The following is a 19,146-nucleotide window of genomic DNA, read 5'->3' as shown; positions in this document are numbered from 1 at the left end:
ATTAGAGTCTGCCACGCTTAACCACTATACCATCCTCGCTCTCATAGGGGGTGAAGCAGAGCAACACGCTTGAATATCAGGCAACTCCCATTCACCGTGAATGCCAGATAACTAAGCTTTTATTGTACAGTCATTTATCTTCATATAAGATTATTTACTAAACTATATGCCACAGTTCCACTTACCAGGTGTCCAAGATGGCTTGCAGTTAATAAAACCTGTTACTAGTAAAAATTAAAGTCTCCCATTACCAATGAAAAATTAAAGTTGGCACCAAGGAATTATCCATTAAGTGAAATGAGTTTGATTTGATGTTTTAAAGACGACATCTTGGTTAGAAAGTGTTTTACAGAAAAAAAATTTTTTTGCTATGTAGAGGTTACTAGTGAAGCAGAAAAGGTGAAAATGGAGGGAATCTTCTCAGTATTTTTGCACCACCTTTGCCCTAGAGTCTAGCAGGGGTCCCCAACCCCCAGTCTGGGGACTTGTACTGGTCGTGGCCTGTTAGCAACCAGGCTGTGAGTTGTATAATTGTTTTATTATATATTACAATAATGTAGTAGTAGTAGTAGTAGTAAGGAGGAGGAGGAGAAGACAATGGCATTGGATTTATATCCTGCCCTTCACTCCGAATCTCAGAGTGGTTCACAATCTCCTTTATCTTCCTCCCCCACAACAGACACCCTGTGAGGTGGGTGGGGGTGAGAGAGCTCTCCCCAGTAGCTGCCCTTTCAAGGGCAACTCCTGCGAGAGCTATGCTAACCCAAGGCCATTCCAGCAGCTGCAAGTGGAGGAGTGGGAAATCAAACCCGGTTCTCCCAGAGAAGAGTCTGCACTTAACCACCACACCATAATAAAGTGCACAATTGTATCATCCCGGAACCATCTCCCCCTCCCCCCAAGTCCGTGGAAAACTTCCCTTCCACAAAACCACTGCCCTAGAGTATTCCCCCCCCCCTTTTTATTTGACTTTTTCAGACATATTACATCTAGCCATACCTTGAGAACAATCGATAGGGAATAATCAACAATCGTCAGGGAAGGAGTACAAGATAAGAGAACAAGAGTCCAGTGGCACCTTTAAGATCTATAACGTTTTATTCAAGGTATGATCTTTTATACACACGAAAGCTCATGTTTTGGATAAAACCTTGTTGGTCCTAAAGATGCCATTGGACTCTGACTTTGTTCTATTGCTTCAGACCAGCATGGCCACCCACCAAGTTAAGCAGCAGTCAGTGAGACAACTATACTACATGCGATCCAACAGTAAGTGTGAAAGTGATTGTCATACTGTTTTTCAGGTTTTGCGATAACTGCAGTTTAGAGGGAAGATATGCTATCCATTACGAATTGTATCGCAGGGAATCATGGAGCTTCAAATGCGTTTTTGTTGGAAATCAGTCCTGAAATGGCTGACTGACTCCATCTTAGTAATAGTAATGTTGTTTCTGCAATGTCATGCTGAGTCATGCTGCATCATGGCCCAGCTGTTTCTTGTTACTGAGGTAAGGTGGAATGACCTCACCTGTAATTAGGCTTTGTGCTGACTCACAGAGCTGATGCAACCTCTGGTGAGCTTGCATGATTGGTGTGTGTATTTAGGGAAGCTCAGTGAGCTTGCTCTGCCTGCCTGTAAGGATTGTGGGTACTGTGAGACTCACCGTCTGGGTGGCAGCGAACGCTGCTGGTGTTGATCCTGTGCTATTGTGCTTGGATCGTGCTGTGTATACTTACTGGTGTATACTGTTATCTACTGAAGTGTGTACTGATTACTGTGCATGACCTTGGCCTGGCAACGACTCTGAATATTGGATACTGTCCTGGTAAATATATTCCACTGTTGAATACAGTTGTCTCTCTTGTCTATTAATTCCTGTGTTTGCCTGTCCCTCTTCTTCAGTGTTTTCTGCTGCGTGCAAATTCTCTAACATTGGTTATGGGCCCAGAGTTCCCAGTGCTCCCAGTGATAGTTTCCTGATAGTTCCCACTGATAGTTTCCAGAGCCTAAATGCATCAAACCATCTTTCCCATAACAAATCGAGTTCATAAGTTTTCATATCGTATGTTCAGCGTTGGGCCTAACTTGGATTTCCATGTAGTGGCTATGCTCAGTCTTGCTCCAGCAAGTAAGATGGAAATCATTTCCTTTTTTTCTGTTTCAGTGGCGTCAAATCAGGCCACAGCTCCAACAAAACAAAGCTAGGTGTGAAAGGAATCTTTTTATTCTGTAATCTTGCTAATGATAATGCCCCAGCATAATTTTAATATAAGTTTTCAGAGTGATCCTGAATGGAGTTGCATTCTTCTGAGCCAGTTGACTTTAGCACACTCTTGAGGTTTTACCTAGACTTGCAGCAAAAGCAATTAACAGGCAACCTTCATTACCTTTTATTGCTTTGCAGACCAAATAGTCTTCCAATTTATTACACCATTATGCCATTTGATCCTAACTTTGTATCATTTTACACTCTTAACTCACCAGTTACATGTATTTCAGCCCACTGTACCCCATCCCCTCCTCTGAAGAAGTATGCATACATTTATTTATTACTTTAAATTCCTATTCCGCCCTCTCCGCAAGCAGACTCAGGGCAGCTAACAACATTCATTTTTACAGATTAAAACCAATAAAAATTACAATTTAAAATTATTTAAAACATTTCATTACATGGTGCTGTATCTCTACAATATAATATAATATAAGCGGTGATCAGATAGTGCTCTATAATTATGTAGGGTGGCAGCTCTCTCCCAGTTAGATCTCAAAGGCCTGTCGAAACAGTTCAGTCTTACAGGCCCTGCGGAAAGTATACAGATCCCACAGGGCCCTTATGGCCTCCGGGAGAGCATTCCACAACAGATTTCTCTGTATTCTTGAGATGTTTTAAGGATCAGTTCTACAAAGTATTTCTAGGAAACCTAGGATATTTTAAAAATGTTAGCACCATCTTTTAGTAACTATAATATTGCACATTAAAAAAAGGTAAAGGACGATGTTTTCACGGCAGACTTTTTACGGGGTAGTTTGCCATTGCCTTCCTCGGTCATTACACTTTCCCCCCAGCAAGCTGGGTGCTCATTTTACTGATCTCGGAAGGATGGAAGGCTGAGTCAAGCTGGAGCCAGCTACCTGAACCCAACTTCCACTGGGATCGAACTCAGGTCATGAGCAGAGAGCTCAGACTGCAGTACTGCAGCTTTACCACTCTGCGCCACAGGGCTCCTAATATTGCACATTAGAAGTTTAGCCATGCATTGGTAGATGGGTACCAATTTAGCACTTAAAGTGGTGAAATATTTGGCAGTTCTCTTTGTTAATAACTTAACGGCATTGTTGACAGGAACTTTTTCAGCTGGGAATACTGTTTTAAAAATTAGAGACTTTTAAGTAGTAGGATACATGCCTTGTTAAAAATAAAGTTAAGGAGCCATAACTTTTCTTTGAGGCGCAGAGGGGTAAAGCTGCAGTACTGCAGTCCAAGCACTGCTCATGACCTGAGTTCGATCCTGGCAGAAGCTGAGTTCAGGTAGCCGGCTCCAGGTTGGCTCAGTCTTCCATTCTTCCAAGGTCGGTCAAATGAGTCCCCAGCTTGCTGGGGGGAAAGTGTAGATGACTGGGGAAGGCAATGGCAAGCCACCCCGTAAAAAGTCTGCCGTGAAAACGTTGTGAAAGCAACGCCACCTCAGAGTCAGAAATGACTGGTGCTTACACAGGGGACTACCTTCACCTTTTTCACCATTCTTTAGGTGAAAAATTTATTATGATGTGGAAAACACAGCGCAGTGATTGTTGTCTGGCTCTATGGCACATGGTTAAATACATTTCAGCAGGGCTTTTTTTGAGCAGGAACACAGTTCTGGCTGGCTTGGCATCAGGGGGTGTGGCCTGATATGCAAATGAGCTCTTGCTGGGCTTTTTCTACAAAAAATGCCCTGCATTTCAGTAAAGTCAGATATGAAGTTGTAGATTTCAGAATACAGGAAAGCTGCAGAAGGCACAGACTCTCTCCCTTCAGTCTTTGAGTTAGTGAGCCTTGGACTCTCAATGCCGCAAGTCCCTGCGAAGCACCAGGAGGTGTGAATTGCTCAGCTGCTTCTCCTCCTCTTGATTTAAGGCTGCTTGAATAACAAGGTGGGAGCGGAGGGATCCTGGCGCCCCCCTCCCCGCCCAGGGAAAAGGCTTGGTGCTAAATCAGACAAAGCACTTGGGGAAGGGGGAGTTGGTTTCTGTCTGGTTTTGTCCCTTCATTAGGGACAGTAGAAGAGCCCTTTTGAGATACATGTTAATATTTTTTTTTGTAATTAGATTGGATTATAAATTATGCTTCCGTGAATGTTTAAGTAGTAGAAGAACAAAATAGGAGTCAATTGCACCTTTAAGACCAACTTAGTTTTATTCAGAACGTAAGCTTCCGTGTGCATGCACACTTCTTTAGACGAGGAATGAGGTACAATAAGCAGAGCCACACATAGCTGGTGGGGTTTGGAATAGCGGTACAAAGTTAAAATCCAATAGCAGAATAGTAAAATTAACAAATTCAAAAAACCTTTGATCTGGGTTGCATTAGCATGGAAAACCGTAAAACAGTAACATGTCAGAATGTGAGAATGCCTGTTGAACATATATATATGAACATATGATGCTGCCTTATACTGAATCAGACCCTTGGTCCATCAAAGTCAGTATTGTCTTCTCAGACTGGCAGCGGCTCTCCAGGGTCTCAAGCTGAGGTTTTTCACACCTATTTGCCTGGACCCTTTTTTGGAGATGCCAGGGATTGATCCTGGGACCTTCTGCTTCCCAAGCAGATGCTCTACCACTGAGCCACTGTCCCTCCCCTAATTATTATTATTCTATTAATTCTGTTAATTATTCTATTGCTAATAAACCTAGGTCAAAAAGAGGGCATTTCTTTCCCAGAGGTTTTTCCTGTCCAACTAATTTACCTTTTAACATGTAACATAAATATATACATCATTCTAGATTGCCATTAGGAAAAAATGCATTAAAATATAATGGAAGATGTATATGTAATGAGATAAACAGCCAATGTCCCTTGTTTGAGTATGTCAATACAAAAGCATTATTCTGATACACTATCCTAAAAGAGAAATACGTTGGAATATTGTGGATATATCGCCATACTTGGTGAAAGTAGGTTTAGCATATGTAATGACTTGTTACAAACTATTACAATAGTTACTATCCTCCCAGATAAGAGTCCGCACACTTAACCAGTGCACCAAACTGGGTCTCAAAATGTTTTTGGGGGCCAAACATCTGTCTCTGTCTGAGCCCCGGAAGAGCCTTGTTGACCCAAATGAAGAGCCAGACACCCAATACAGGAGACCCATGGGGAGTAATTGAGATAATAGCAAATGGTTCAGGAGGGAAGGATTTAATGCTTCTCTGGTGCTACTGGGACAGTCAGATTGATTTTATTTTTATTTATGGTTGCCTTTGTGCCTGGAACTCAAGGCACATTAGAAGTACGCTAAAGCTATTCCATTAATCAGTAAGCCAGTTACAAAATGGCAACATTTGAATCTAACATGGAGTGGAATGTGTCTGTGCAGCAAAACCACAGGCTTCACAGTGCTGTCGACGTAGCGCTTTGCCTGGTAACACCACCAAAAACATTTTTTTTTAATGAATCTGAAACAGGTTGGATGAATGCTGCAGACCATACGGATAGGTTTCAATGAAACATCTGCTCTGCCTCTGGAGCAGAGGATACCTTGGTGGGTGAGTTCCCTCAGCAGGGTGTGATGCCGCAGAGGTCACTCCCCAAAGCTCCAGGGGAACTGATCTTTGTCATCTGTCAGGGCTGGATCTAGGGGGGACAGAGGGGGGGGGTGCTTGCCCCCCGGGCACCGAAGGAGGGGGGGTGCCAAATTGGGTATGGAGTCCATTGTATTCTTTGGGACCATAAGATAGAATGGCCCATAAGGGGGCATCATTTTTTTATTCCCCCCTCCCCCTCAAAAAACATGTAGATCCGGTCCTGTCTTCTGGAGGTCAACTGCAATAGCGGGAAATCTCTAGGTGCCACCTAGAGATTGAGCAACCACAAAATAAACAACACTGTATCGTACTTAAATTAGGATGTTATGATTTGAAGAAGGGGGAGCCTCTTGAAACATGTCCAGTTTAAACTCGGGAGACATGTCATCTCTTATCCAAAGCCAACAGCTCAGAGGCACACTACTGGAAATTGACCAGAGTTTTGGAAACTGACTAGAGAATTCTACATGGACTTCTTTTTTTGCGTTCTAGACATGAATTATGGCTCTGGAAATGTAATTTCGTATTGTTGAGTGCATGAGCGTGTGAATAACAATTATAACACTGTAGTTTCGTGTTTTGCTAAGAAACCACCTGGAGATTGCCAGCCCTAGATAACTTGGTGATTTTTTTTATTAAAAGCCTCTTGTCTTAGTGACCTACAGAGAAAGACGTGAGAGCCTTTCAGTAAAAAAGAGGAAAGTAGTGGATCTTACATGTGTTTGGGCCCTTGCAACCACATTTTAATATTGCAATTTGATGCCTTTTTAAAAAAAAAAAGACAAATTAATGCACTTTGAAATCATACTTCATTTTTGACACTGAATGCAGAAACGGCTGTTGACCTTACTGATGGCGGTCCAGGAATGAAAAGACTCTTGGGGTCACGGCACATGTGGTGATGATGATGATATTGGATTTATAGCCTGCCCTTCTCTCTGAATCAGAGACTCAGAGTGGCTTACAATCTCCTATATCTTCTCCCCCCACAACAGACACCCTGCGAGGTGGGTGGGGCTGAGACAGCTCTCTGAGAACTGCTCTTGAGCAGAACAACTCTGAGAGGGAATTGAAAACAAATCAGCCAGTATCATAATGCCCCTGTATAAATCGATGGTGCGGTCTCATTTGGAGTACTGTGTGCAGCTCTGGTCTCCGCACCTCAAAAAGGATATTATAGCATTGGAGAAAGTCCAGAAAAGGGCAACTAGAATGATTAAAGGGCTGGAACACTTTCCCTATGAAGAAAGGTTGAAACGCCTAGGGCTCTTTAGCTTGGAGAAACGTCGACTGAGGGGTGACATGATAGAGGTTTACAAGATAATGCATGGGATGGAGAAAGTAGTACTTTTCTCCCTTTCTCACAATACAAGAACTCGTGGGCATTCGATGAAATTGCTGAGCGGACAGGTTAAAATGGATAAAAGGAAGTACTTCTTCACCCAAAGGGTGATTAACGTGTGGAATTCACTGCCACAGGAGGTGGTGGCGGCCACAAGTATAGCCACCTTCAAGAGGGGTTTAGATAAAAATATGGAGCACAGGTCCATCATTGGTATTAGCCACAGTGTGTGTGTATATATAAAATTTTTGTCACTATGTGACACAGAGTGTTGGACTGGATGGGCCATTGGGCTGATCCAACATGACTTCTCTTATGTTCTTATGACTGACCCAAGGTCACTCCAGCAGCTGCAAGTGAAGGAGTGGAGAATCAAACCCGGTTCTCCCAGATAAGAGCCCCACACACTTAACCACTACACCAAACTGTCTGTGATGTGTATGTGTATGCAAGCTTAGGCGTGCACGCTTAACAGAGAATAGTAACTTGTCACAGCTCTCTGAGAAATACAGTTGAAAAATGAATGATTGCAGATGCATTTTTTTCTATTCACACTACTTTCTTTAGCAACAGAGTCCTAAGTGTGTGAAGGAATAGACTTCAGCAAGATGCATAATTAGCAACAAACATTCTTTCGTTGCAAGAATCATCCAATATGCCAAAGCCATAAATTAAAATGCAGCATATGTGTTTCTTCTAAAATACAGACCTGGAGCAGTACAGGTTGCAGCAGCGATACTTCTTCAATAACTCAGAAGTCACAGACAGCACTTCTGAACACTGTTTCCCGATATGGCACCTGCCCCAAATTTCAGGAAAGCAGGCAAGTCCCTTTCCTAGGGGGCTTGTGGTTGACAGGTGATTCCTCACTTGAAAAACCTGCTGCTGGTGGAAAGGGTTGGCTGTGAGCCTCCCTGAGGTTCTGGCATGCGAGGAATGGAAATAAATGTGGCTTTTTTGGTTGACGGCCATTGTGAATGCGATGCTCTGGGAGCCACAGGGCGAGTACCACTGCGCTAAGGCATATCAGGATGGTGATTATAATGCAATGCATAATGTGTGAAGAAGATTCCATGAAAATAACTAAACTATCATGAATTAATTTACGTAGCTTTACACAGATCAGAGAGTCGCCATTTTCCCAGAGTTAAGCTGAAAGTGACGGTTCTCTGATCTGTGTCAAGCTGTTCTTTTTGCTGAAATGAATTCTGCCTCTAAGGAAGCAGGTGCTTAACAAATGGTGAAGCCGGCAAGTTCATGAAGGCTTAAAGCTGCGAGGCTGTGTCTAAAAGCTGTGTGGGCTGAAAGCTGAAAATTAAGACAGTGAAGCTGCAGTTTTGGAGACGGAAGGCTGCATAGGCTGAAGCCTGAGCATTAAGACACAGTAGGAATGAAGCTAGCATTCAGTATTCACAAATTAAAGGAACCTCAGGCTGGCGTCTTGTACAAATATTGTGTGCTTGAAATTTAAGAACAGGGACCTTTATGTTCCATTGTAAAGTGATCAAATGTTAAATTTTGTAATATGTTACATTGTTAAGTGACTTAATATGTTTTGTAATATGTTACATTGTTAAGTGACTTAATGTAAAAGTTTCTAAGGTGTATAGTATGGATAGAGTTCTCTATTAAGCACTTCAGCATTCTTTGTGGTAGCATTTTAGTGCTTTGTATAAGGCAGGGTTTCCCAAACTCCCCCCCCCCCATGGCCCAGTTATTTTTACACTTCTCCTTCGTGGCCCACTAAAATTTGGGGGTGGAGTCAGGAAATGATGTACAAACAAGCCTAAAACTCTTGCAATATTTTGTTTAGGAAAGGTAGGAGAATAGTGGGATTTCCAATGCAGTTGTAAAAATAAAACATTAAGAAAAAGTACAAGGGCCACACAGCAGTAAACTAAAAATATAAAATGCTCTCAGCCTGAGAAAACATGAAATGGCAGGGTGTTTAAAGCTTATCCCCCCCCCAGGTCTACTCAGATTAGCAATGGCAAGGAAGGAAGGAGGGAAAGAAGACCGGGAAAGAAAGAAAGAAAGAAAGAAAGAAAGAAAGAAAGAAAGAAAGAAAGAAAGAAAGAAAGAAAGAAAGAGGAAGGGAGGGGGGGAGTGTTGGAAACAAATATAGAAAAAATGAAAAAAAAGGAAAAGGGTGAAAGAAAAGAAAGAGTGAAAGAAAGGACACTCTTGCTGGGAAATCCAGCCTCAGAGCCCTCAATGCCGGTCCGTGGGGCTTCCAGTCCCCTGGCTGCCCCTCCCCCACCTTCCTCTGCATCGCGCCTCCCCCCCCCCCCCGGTCGTGTGCCTTTACGCCTCCTTCTCCCTCCCTTCCCCACCTCTGGCAGGTCAGTTTCATGCTGCACAAAGCCCTTCCTCCCCCCCCCCCCGCCCGACGGCCCGATTGCTCGGAAATCGGCACAAAGCTCATTCCACACTGGGCCAAGTCGGAAGCAGCTCAACAGACTGCAGCCTAAAAGGACGCGTGGCTCCTTCCTCCCTGGCATTTCCTGGATGGGAAGGAAGTGCCGGGGAGGGAGGAGCCAAGCACCCTTTTCGGCCGCGGTCTGTTTGAACTGCCACCAGCTTGGCCCGGTGTGGAATGAGCTCTGCTCCGATTTCCGAGCGATCGGGCAAGGTGCGCGATCCGGGGGAGAGAGGCACAATGCGGAGGAAGGCGGGGGGAGAGGCAGCCAGGAGACTGGAGGCCCCATGGACCGACATTGAGGGCTCTGCGGCCCGGTGCCGGGTCGCAACCCTGGCTTTGGGAAACACCGAAAGACATCGGTTTTAACAATAACATCATAAATTGATTCATAATAGTTGGTTTAGTTATTTTCTCGGGATTTTCTTTACACGTTTGCTTTATTATATGTGCTTCTCTGTTGCTTTTTGTAATCCACTTGTAGAGGCAGCGGACTTTGTTATTGCTGTTGTGGTTTGTTGATTGCTTCTTATGTCTTAAGCTTATTCCCAGCGGCTAGGAACCAAAAGTATGTTTTTGTTTTTGTGTTTTTCAAATTGGAAGCTTTTGAGGTCACCATTTCTTGCCCCTACCCTTTCCAGAAGAGAACTTGGCAAATGAGATGGAGCTTGACAAATTAGAAGTGAGAAAGTTTTAACTAAAAAAGAAATGCCCTTGATAGTTATGCTAAAAGTAGAGAGGTTTTCATTTCCGCTTGGGTCAAATACTTGGGGGGGGGGACTTGCAGTGGAACAATGAGGCATGTGTCCGTCGTGAAAGTCCGGCTACTTCTGCTGCGTGCAAATTAGGGCGAAGAAGGCACTTGGACTTCCTGATGAGAGCAGCTCTTTATGCCTGGAGAGTGCCCTCTTCGTAGCCCTGTAATAACAGCACAGTCCCTGCACCTTAAACATTTTGCAGCTTCGTTTGCTGTTGCAGATCTCTAGTCTCCTGACACCTTTTTTGCCCACTTAGACACTGGAAGATTGGCACAGGGTGTGCTGCAGGTGGCAGAAAGCTTCAGTGTTCCCTTTAAGCTGAGTTAGTGTGAGCTAGCTCACAATTTTTTAGCCTCCAGCTCACACATTTTTGTCTCAGCTCAGGAAAAAGGGCCCTAGAGCAAACTACCGTATTTTTCGGACCATAAGATGCACTTTTCCCCCTCCAAAAAAGTGGGGGGGAAAGTGCGGGTGTCTTATGGTCCGAATACTAAAAGATGAGGGGGGGAGGGGCCTGCAGCCCCCGGGAGAGAAGCGGCAAGATCGCTCCCTCCGCCCTCATCACCAACCCAGCACTTCGCAGGGAGCGATCTCGCCACTTCTCTCCCAGCCAGGCATGCTTTCCCCGTCCTTGCGTGCCTGGCTGGGAGAGAAGGGGCAGGATCTCTCCCTTCAGCGTGCTGGGGTGGGGGTGGAGGGAGCGATCTCGCTGCTTCTCTCCCAGCCAAGCACCCAAGCACGGGGAAAGAATGCCTGGCTGGGAGAGAAGGGGCAGGATCGCTCCCTTCAGCGTGCTGGGGTGGGGGTGGAGGGAGCAATCTCGCTGCTTCTCTCCCAGCCAAGCACCCAAGCATGGGGAAAGAATGCCTGGCTGGGAGAGAAGGGGCAGGATCGCTCCCAGGAGCTCACAAAGTAGAAGTTTTGCTCACAAGACTCCACAGTTTAGAGGGAACATTGGAAAAAGCTTACAGATGCGGGGGGTGGGGGGGAGGAGGCTGTATTAACTTCTGGGATTGCATAAAGGGACTAGGAAATTCTCTCAAATACTGGGATGTTTTCATGAAATTGTGATACCAGAATAAAGAGGAACAATGTCAAGCCAAGAAATAATTGTTCAAGCATAAGTCACCTTTTCTGGACAAAACTATTAAGGAGTGATGAAAGTAACACACGTACAGTAAATGGGATTTGTTGGCAGGATCAGTAATTAATGTATTTTCCTTTATTTAAGCACTGCAGTGCTGCTTTAAAATGCATACTCCATTGCACAGAGGTATGCTTATACAGAGGCTTAGCACATGCATTTAAGCCCTTAGGTGTAGATTTATAATACAAGTGAAAAGACTGGACTTCATTCTGTCTCTCTGAGAGTCAGTTTGGTGTAGTGGTTAAGTGCGCAGACTCTTATCTGGGAGAACTGGATTTGATTCCTCACTCCTCCACTTGCAGCTGCTGGAATGGAATGGTCAGCCATAGCTCTTGTAGGAGTTGTCCTTAAGAACATAAGAGAAGCCATGTTAGATCAGGCCAATGGCCCATCCAGTCCAACACTCTGTGTCACACAGTGGCAAAACTTCTTTATACACACACACACACACACACACTGTGGCTAAAAGCCACTGATGGACCTCTGCTCCATATTTTTATCTAAACCCCTCTTGAAGGTGGCTATGCTTGTGGCTGCCACCACCTCCTGTGGCAGTGAATTCCACATGTTAATCACCCTTTGTTCCAGCCCTTTAATCATTCTAGTTGCCCTTTTCTGGACTTTCTCCAATGCTATAATATCCTTTTTGAGGTGCGGCGACCAGAACTGCACACAGTACTCCAAATGAGACCGCACCATCGATTTATACAGGGGCATTATGATACTGGCTGATTTGTTTTCAATTCCCTTCCTAATAATTCCCAGCATGGCGTTGGCCTTTTTTATTGCAAACCCACACTGCCTTGACATTTTCAGTGAGTTATCTACCACGACCCCAAGATCTCTCTCTTGGTCAGTCTCTGCCAGTTCACACCCCATCAACTTGTATTTGTAGCTGGGATTCTTGGCCCCAATGTGCATTACTTTGCACTTGGCCACATTGAACCGCATCTGCCACGTTGACGCCCACTCACCCAGCCTCGACAGATCCCTTTGGAGTTCCTTGAAAGGGAAACTGCTGTGCTCTCAGCCCCACCCACCTCACAGGGTGTCTGTTGTGGGGGCGGGAAGGTAAAAGGAGATTGTGACTGCTCTGAGACTATTTCGGAGTATAGAGTAGGATCTAAATCCAATATCACCATCATCATCACCTTCTCTTCATACTGTTACTTTAAAACCAGGTCACGCAGTCTTGCGGGGGTGGGGGGGGGGCACAGCCTACAATTGGGACACAGCCGCTGACTGGGATGCTTGAGTGACTGCTGAACTCACACACAGAACTTGTTGGTTCTGCCACATACTTGGTTCTAGCACTGCTGGCAGCCACTCAAAGGCAGTGTGGTACGGTGTGATGTGTGCACATAAGTTGGCCATCACAGAAACATCTGGGCCTCTAGGAACGCGCTGTAATCTGAGTAGAACTCCTTGCAAAGAGCGACTGCTGCAGTGTGTGAGTGGGAAACGGCCCAGCAGACGTGTTTCTTGAAAAGGGCAGGTGCTGGAAACCTTTAAGATAATAAATAATAATCGAGAGAACATTTCTCCAAAAAAAAGAAACTTGATTCAAAACTGGAAAGGGTTAGGGCCAATTCCTTTCAAGAACCTTCGACATTATCCAAGGCCACTCTAAGAGTTGCTTGAATCAAATGTATCCCCCAAATTGATGAAGGGTGAAAACCCACCTGAAAGTATACCAGCCTATGGGGCCGAGGAAACTATAGACCAGAGCAGTGGCTCCCCCAGGGACCACTTTTTGGCACCAGGGACCAGTTTCATGTGTGTGTGTGGTGCTGGGGTTTTTGCTGCCCCCTGCTGCCCCACGCCCAGTCCCTGCCCTCCATGGGGGTCTTTGAATGGAGGGGGAGACTGGGGCTGCTTCTGCCACCTCCCCACTAGGCAGCTAGGCGGCAGAAGTGGCCAGTCTGCCTCCCCCTCCTATTTAGAGACCCCTGCCAATCAGCTGGTCCCGGGCAGGCGGAAGGAGGCAACGGGCCTGCTGTGCCTCGCTCCGAGGCTGTGCTGCTTCTTTTGCCTGCCCTGGTCCAGGTGGGCATAAGGGGTAGTGTGGCACCTCTGCCTTGTTCCGCGGCCCGGTTGCCAACAGGCCATGGACCAGTATCAGTCATTGGCTCCAGTTTGCATGTGGGGGGGCGGGACCTGATGGTTGGAGGCCTTCTGAAATTTCCTTTTGCCCGGATACTGGTCCATGCTGCCCAAGAAGAACATTGGCAAGGAGTGTGCACTCTGTACATGTTCACACTTTTCATTTTGCTGTTACCTGAAATTGTGTGAACATAAGAACATCAGAGAAGCCATGTTAGATCAGGCCAATGGCCCATCCAGTCCAACACTCTGTGTCACATAAGAACATAAGAGAAGCCATGTTGGATCAGGCCAGTGTCCCCTCCAGTCCAACACTCTGTGTCACATAAGAACATAAGAGAAGCCATGTTGGATCAGGCCAATGGCCCATCCAGTCCAACACTCTGTGTCACACAGTGGCAAATTTTTTGTGTGGCTAATAGCCACTGATGGACCTCTGCTCCATATTTTTATCTAAACCCCTCTTGAAGGTGGCTATGCTTGAGGCCACCACCATCTCCTGTGGCAGTGAATTCCACATGTTAATCACCCTTTAAGTACCATACTTCCTTTTATCCGTTTTAACCTGTCTGCTCAGCAATTTCATCAAATGCCCACGAGTTCTTGTATTGTGAGAAAGGGAGAAAAGTACTTCTTTCTCTACTTTCTCCATCCCATGCATTAACTTGTAAACCTCTATCATGTCACCCCGCAGTCGACGTTTCTCCAAGCTAAAGAGTCCCAAGCGTTTCAACCTTTCTTCATAGGGGACGTGTTCCAGCCCTTTAATCATTCTAGTTGCCCTTTTCTGGACTTTCTCCAATGCTATAATATCCTTTTTGAGGTGCGGCGACCAGAACTGCACACAGTACTCCAAATGATTTATACCATCGATTTATACAGGGGCATTATGATACTGGCTGATGTGTTTTCAATTCCCTTCCTAATAATTCCCAGCATGGCATTGGCCTTTTTTATTGCAATCGCACACTGTCTTGACATTTTCAGTGAGTTATCTACCACGACCCCAAGATCTCTCTCTTGGTCAGTCTCTGCCAGTTCACACCCCATCAACTTGTATTTGTGATACAATTTCAGTGGAGCAACTGACTAAATAATGCTTAGAAATAAAATTGAAAAAGACAGCCGAGTAGCACTTTCAGAACTACAGCAAATGTATTGCTATAGGATTTGAGGACTCTTTTGAGGGATGTACTAAAAGGAATGACAGGATTGCTCATTAGAAACAATGGGAGAGGCTGGAAGGCCCATTAGAGATAATAGGAGCCTGGAATGTCAATTAATTTGCATGGGCCCAATTGAAATACTTTAAAACACAAGAAAAGTTACAAATAAAATGTGGAATGGGTGTTCCATTAAGGTGTCGGGGCCCAGATAGATTACTCTGGAACTGGAATGACAGCACCCAGAGTAGAATGACGGCCTGTGGGGGTAGCAGGTGTGTTCTGGGACTGGGATGACAGGTTGGAGAGCGGAATGACAGCTTCTGCTATTCCCACAGGTTGTCATTCCACTCTGGGGCCTGTCATTCCGCTCTCCAAGGCATTCGCTACCCTCTGCCGTTCCATTCTGGAGGTTGTTATTCCATTCCCAGAACACGTCTGCTGCTCCCATCGACGTGTCATTTCACTTTGGGGCCTGTCATTCCTGTTCCAGATCACTTCTGCTATTCCAAGGGACTGTCATTCCAGTCCCAGAGCACTGAGCCTATTGCCAGGGCTGTCTGAATATCACTTGTTGAAGCCAAATGTGTTTTGCAGGTTGAACCTAAAGAGCATAAATCAGCCATGCATAGGAATGCAGTCCTTTCCCATAATTATGTGGTTTTTATTAATAATTTGTTCTGAATGTCTGGACTTTTAAGGTGGAGTTTCTAAGCCATGTTGTACGAAGGGCAAGGCCTATAAAATCTTAGGTGGCATCACTGTGTGTTTGAGGTCATGGCTACGGTCACTGTTCTGAATTGCCTCAAAATGTTCTTGTACTCACTTAGAATCATAGAATCACAGAGTTGGAAGAGGCCGTACAGGCCATCTAGTCCAACTCCATGCTCAATGCAGGATCAACCTAGAGCAGGGGTCCTCAAACTTTTTAAATAGGGGGCCAGTTCACTGTCCCGCAGACTGTTGGAGGGCCGGACTGCCGTTACTGTACAAGGCCGCGGGCCGTCAGTTCTCCGTCTTCTGCATCTCTCTCCCTTCCCCACACCACACACCCCGGCCTGGGAACTCACCTCACACTCTGTCTCCGCCGCCTCAGCCCAGTGCCGGAAGTGTGCGTTGCTAACGCGAGTTTAGGTCGAACGTCACTTCCGGTCTGATTTTGCCATACCCCGTCGGGCCGCATAAACGTCCTCAGTGGGCCGCATCTGGCCCGTGGGCCGTAGTTTGAGGACCCCTGACCTAGAGCATCCCTGCCTGACAAGTGCTTGTCCAGCCGCTGCCTAAAGGCTGCCGGTGAGTCCAACCCAATGGGACAGAGCCATTCATAAATGCCAGGCTTGCAAAAGTTGTAATGGTACTTAGCACAACAGCAGGGGGTTACAGCTTAACTCTTCTCAATGCTTGTTTTACTTTTCTTCTTGTAGAAAGGTATGTATATGTGGGGCGGGGGACAGAAAAATGGTAGTTCCTCTTTGCTGTTTGAGGGGATGCGTGCAGTTCCCTCTGCTTTCCCAGCATGTTCCCCATCGGCAGTCTTTGTTTTAGATTCAACACATGATTCTCACTGAACAGAGTACGACTGCAGGGTTATGCAACTTGGGCTCCAGTCAGAATGCTGGTGTCGTAGCCGGTTTTGTGACTCCTTGTGTACTTGAGTCTTTTAAAAACATGACTAGGGAAATAAGAGACGGGAACAAGGTGTGAAACCTGTTTATCTGTTAGGGGGCATGAGCGTTAACTGATAAGGCACAACAGTACCAAAACCTCGCTATATCTTTTCAAGTCCATTGTTGTTTTCATAAGATTTATTTGCAATATGGGATTTTATGCTAATTTCATTGCAAAGATTGACTTCTTCATAGATGCAAATAAATAATCCAGTTTTCCTTCTGAACCAAGAGCAGTATAATACCTCCAGCGTTCTTTTCTGATTTGAGGACACATCCAGCTGCTGCCTTTTTGCTTTGGGCAACCAGAGCACCATGTCGCTGCTTTGGTGTAAAATGCTATTAGACTTCCTTTAATGAACATAAGAACATAAGAGAAGCCATGTTAGATCAGGCCAATGGCCCTATCCAGTCCAACATTCTGTGTCACACAGTGGCCAAATACACACACACACACACACACACACTGTGGCTAATAGCCACTGATGGGCCTCTGCTCCATATTTTTATCTAAACCCCTCTTGAAGGTGGCCATGCTTGTGGCCGCCACCACCTCCCGTGGCAGTGAATTCCACATGTTGATCACCCTTTGGGTGAAGAAGTACTTCCTTTTATCCGTTTTAACCTGGCTGCTCAGCAATTTCATCGAATGCCCACGAGTTCTTGTATTGTGAGAAAGGGAGAAAAGTACTTCTTTCTCTACTTTCTCCATCCCATGCATTATCTTGTAAACCTCTATCATGTCACCCCGCAGTCGACGTTTCTCCAAGCTAAAGAGTCCCAAGCGTTTCAACCTTTCTTCATAGGGAAAGTGTTCCAGCCCTTTAATCATTCTAGTTGCCCTTTTCTGGACTTTCTCCAATGCTATAATATCCTTTTTGAGGTGCGGCGACCAGAACTGCACACAGTACTCCAAATGAATGCTCACCCAAGAATGAGGTGTGCATGTGCTGATTCATGAAATAGTGCACCCTGGACACATTTTAAAACTGTGGGGAAAATTGGGGTGCCTTTCTGGTACTTTTTGTCACCGTGCAGAAGTGTAATTTTGTTTGGTGTTTTTCCACTGAGAAAGATTAGTAAGCAGAATTTTGGGTTGGACTGACCAATTTCTCTTCAGAAAACTGTCAGAAGTGTCTCTCTTCATCCCTGGGTTGGGGGACTGGAAGTTTGCAACCGTTATGGACCAGGTGAAGCCCACTTTCTGGTCTTCTTCCCTGCCCTATTCTATCTCAATTCTGTTTTGGATCTTCCATCTCCCTTTTTTGTCTCTACGTGTTTATGTGGTCAAAGATGTTTATGTGTACATGTATTCATTTGCATGAGTCAGTCAGTTTCTTTTAAAATAAACGATGGGGACAGACTTGGACATAGAAATTTGGATGAAAGGATTACATGTCCACACATCTGAAGTCAGGGTTTAGTGCTGTTTTTTTTTTTTTTTTTTTAATGGCGATAAATTCCTTATGGCAGCTGAAGATCTGAAAATGGATATAAGAGATGGGTTAGTTGGGCAATTCTGAAGATGAGTCTTTTGAGCTCATCATTCCAGGGTTAGAAGGCATAACAGTAGGCCCTTTGTTTGCGAGAATCCTCTGACAGAACTGTCTTTACGTCCCTAGTTTATTAGAGAAGATATGAAGTACAAAGATGCTTCCAATAAACACAGCCACTTGCACAGAGAAGACAAACACATCACCATTGAAGATCTGTGGAAACGCTGGAAAACATCAGAAGGTAAGGCAGTTCTTCTCTCTTCCCATTCCAGAAGTTATGCTAGTGAGCATTAGGGGGGTGCGCTCAGTTTATACCAAGCTGAATAACTACCTGAAAAATAACTTATTGGTATTTTCCAGGTATTTATTCATCCAAACCAGATTCTCTAATCTGATGTTGCTACCAATATTTATGGAAAATGAAGAGTTAATAAAAAGAAAATGCAGAAAGAAAAAAAAGGATTACATATATCAAAAGATGATTGTATATAAAAATATATGAAATATAAAGTATTTCTCTCCAGCGGTTCAAATTTTAACTGATCTGTTTTTCAATTGGATTATTAATTTTGCCATTGCTGTCGCCTTGTATTTGAATACCTCTTCCAATTTTTTTGGCAAATTATTAAGCGATATACCCTTGTAGCATATTCCTGGCTTTCATGGGGAATCTAAACTTTAATTTATTTTGCATTTCTCCATGTATTCCTTTTCAGTATCTTTTTTGCTTTTTTACACGTACACCACATATGGAAGAAAGTTTCATCTGTTTTATTTGAGAAAGCAAGTAACACTACAAAAGACAATATTGGAAATGTCAAATCCAGAAGCACCTTAGAGACCAGCAAAATGTAATGACTGGAAACTGAATAATAGCACTTCAAATACCAACAGGGTTTATAATTTCTTTTTAATGTACCTGATTTTATTGATTTTAATGTATGTATTTTATTCGTATGTTGTACATCACCCAGAGCCTGGCATGGTCAGGATGGGGGATTTATTAAGTTAAAAATAATAATAATAATAATAATAATAATAATAATAATAATAATAATAATAATAATAATAATAATAGTATAAGCAGAGTCAAATCTCTCTTTGTCAGATTTATTAGGATCAGACAAAATGTCACCCCCCCCCCAAAAAAAAAAACAGTGTCTGGGCACTCAAATTCACCAGAACTCTTTAGGCTAGATATTTTAAAAAGGAGGTGGAGAGAGAAAGATGCTTCAGGCTGTAATCCTAAGGAGTCTTACCCCT

General features: G+C 44.4%; 1 protein-coding gene across 1 annotated transcript in view; it reads left to right on the top strand.

Moving 5' to 3' along the window:
• STIM2 (stromal interaction molecule 2) overlaps window positions 1-19,146 on the top strand; it is a 125,184-nt gene that overhangs the window by 66,602 nt on the left and 39,436 nt on the right. Inside the window, exon 3 of the mRNA XM_060247279.1 lies at window positions 18,010-18,124. Within this exon, the coding sequence (XP_060103262.1) occupies window positions 18,010-18,124 (115 nt within the window). The remainder of the gene's footprint in view (window positions 1-18,009; window positions 18,125-19,146) is intronic.

Source organism: Heteronotia binoei, chromosome 9 (assembly GCF_032191835.1).
Source record: "Heteronotia binoei isolate CCM8104 ecotype False Entrance Well chromosome 9, APGP_CSIRO_Hbin_v1, whole genome shotgun sequence".
In the NCBI taxonomy this organism is placed as follows: domain Eukaryota; kingdom Metazoa; phylum Chordata; class Lepidosauria; order Squamata; family Gekkonidae; genus Heteronotia; species Heteronotia binoei.
This window is presented reverse-complemented; position numbering and strand designations above follow the sequence as displayed.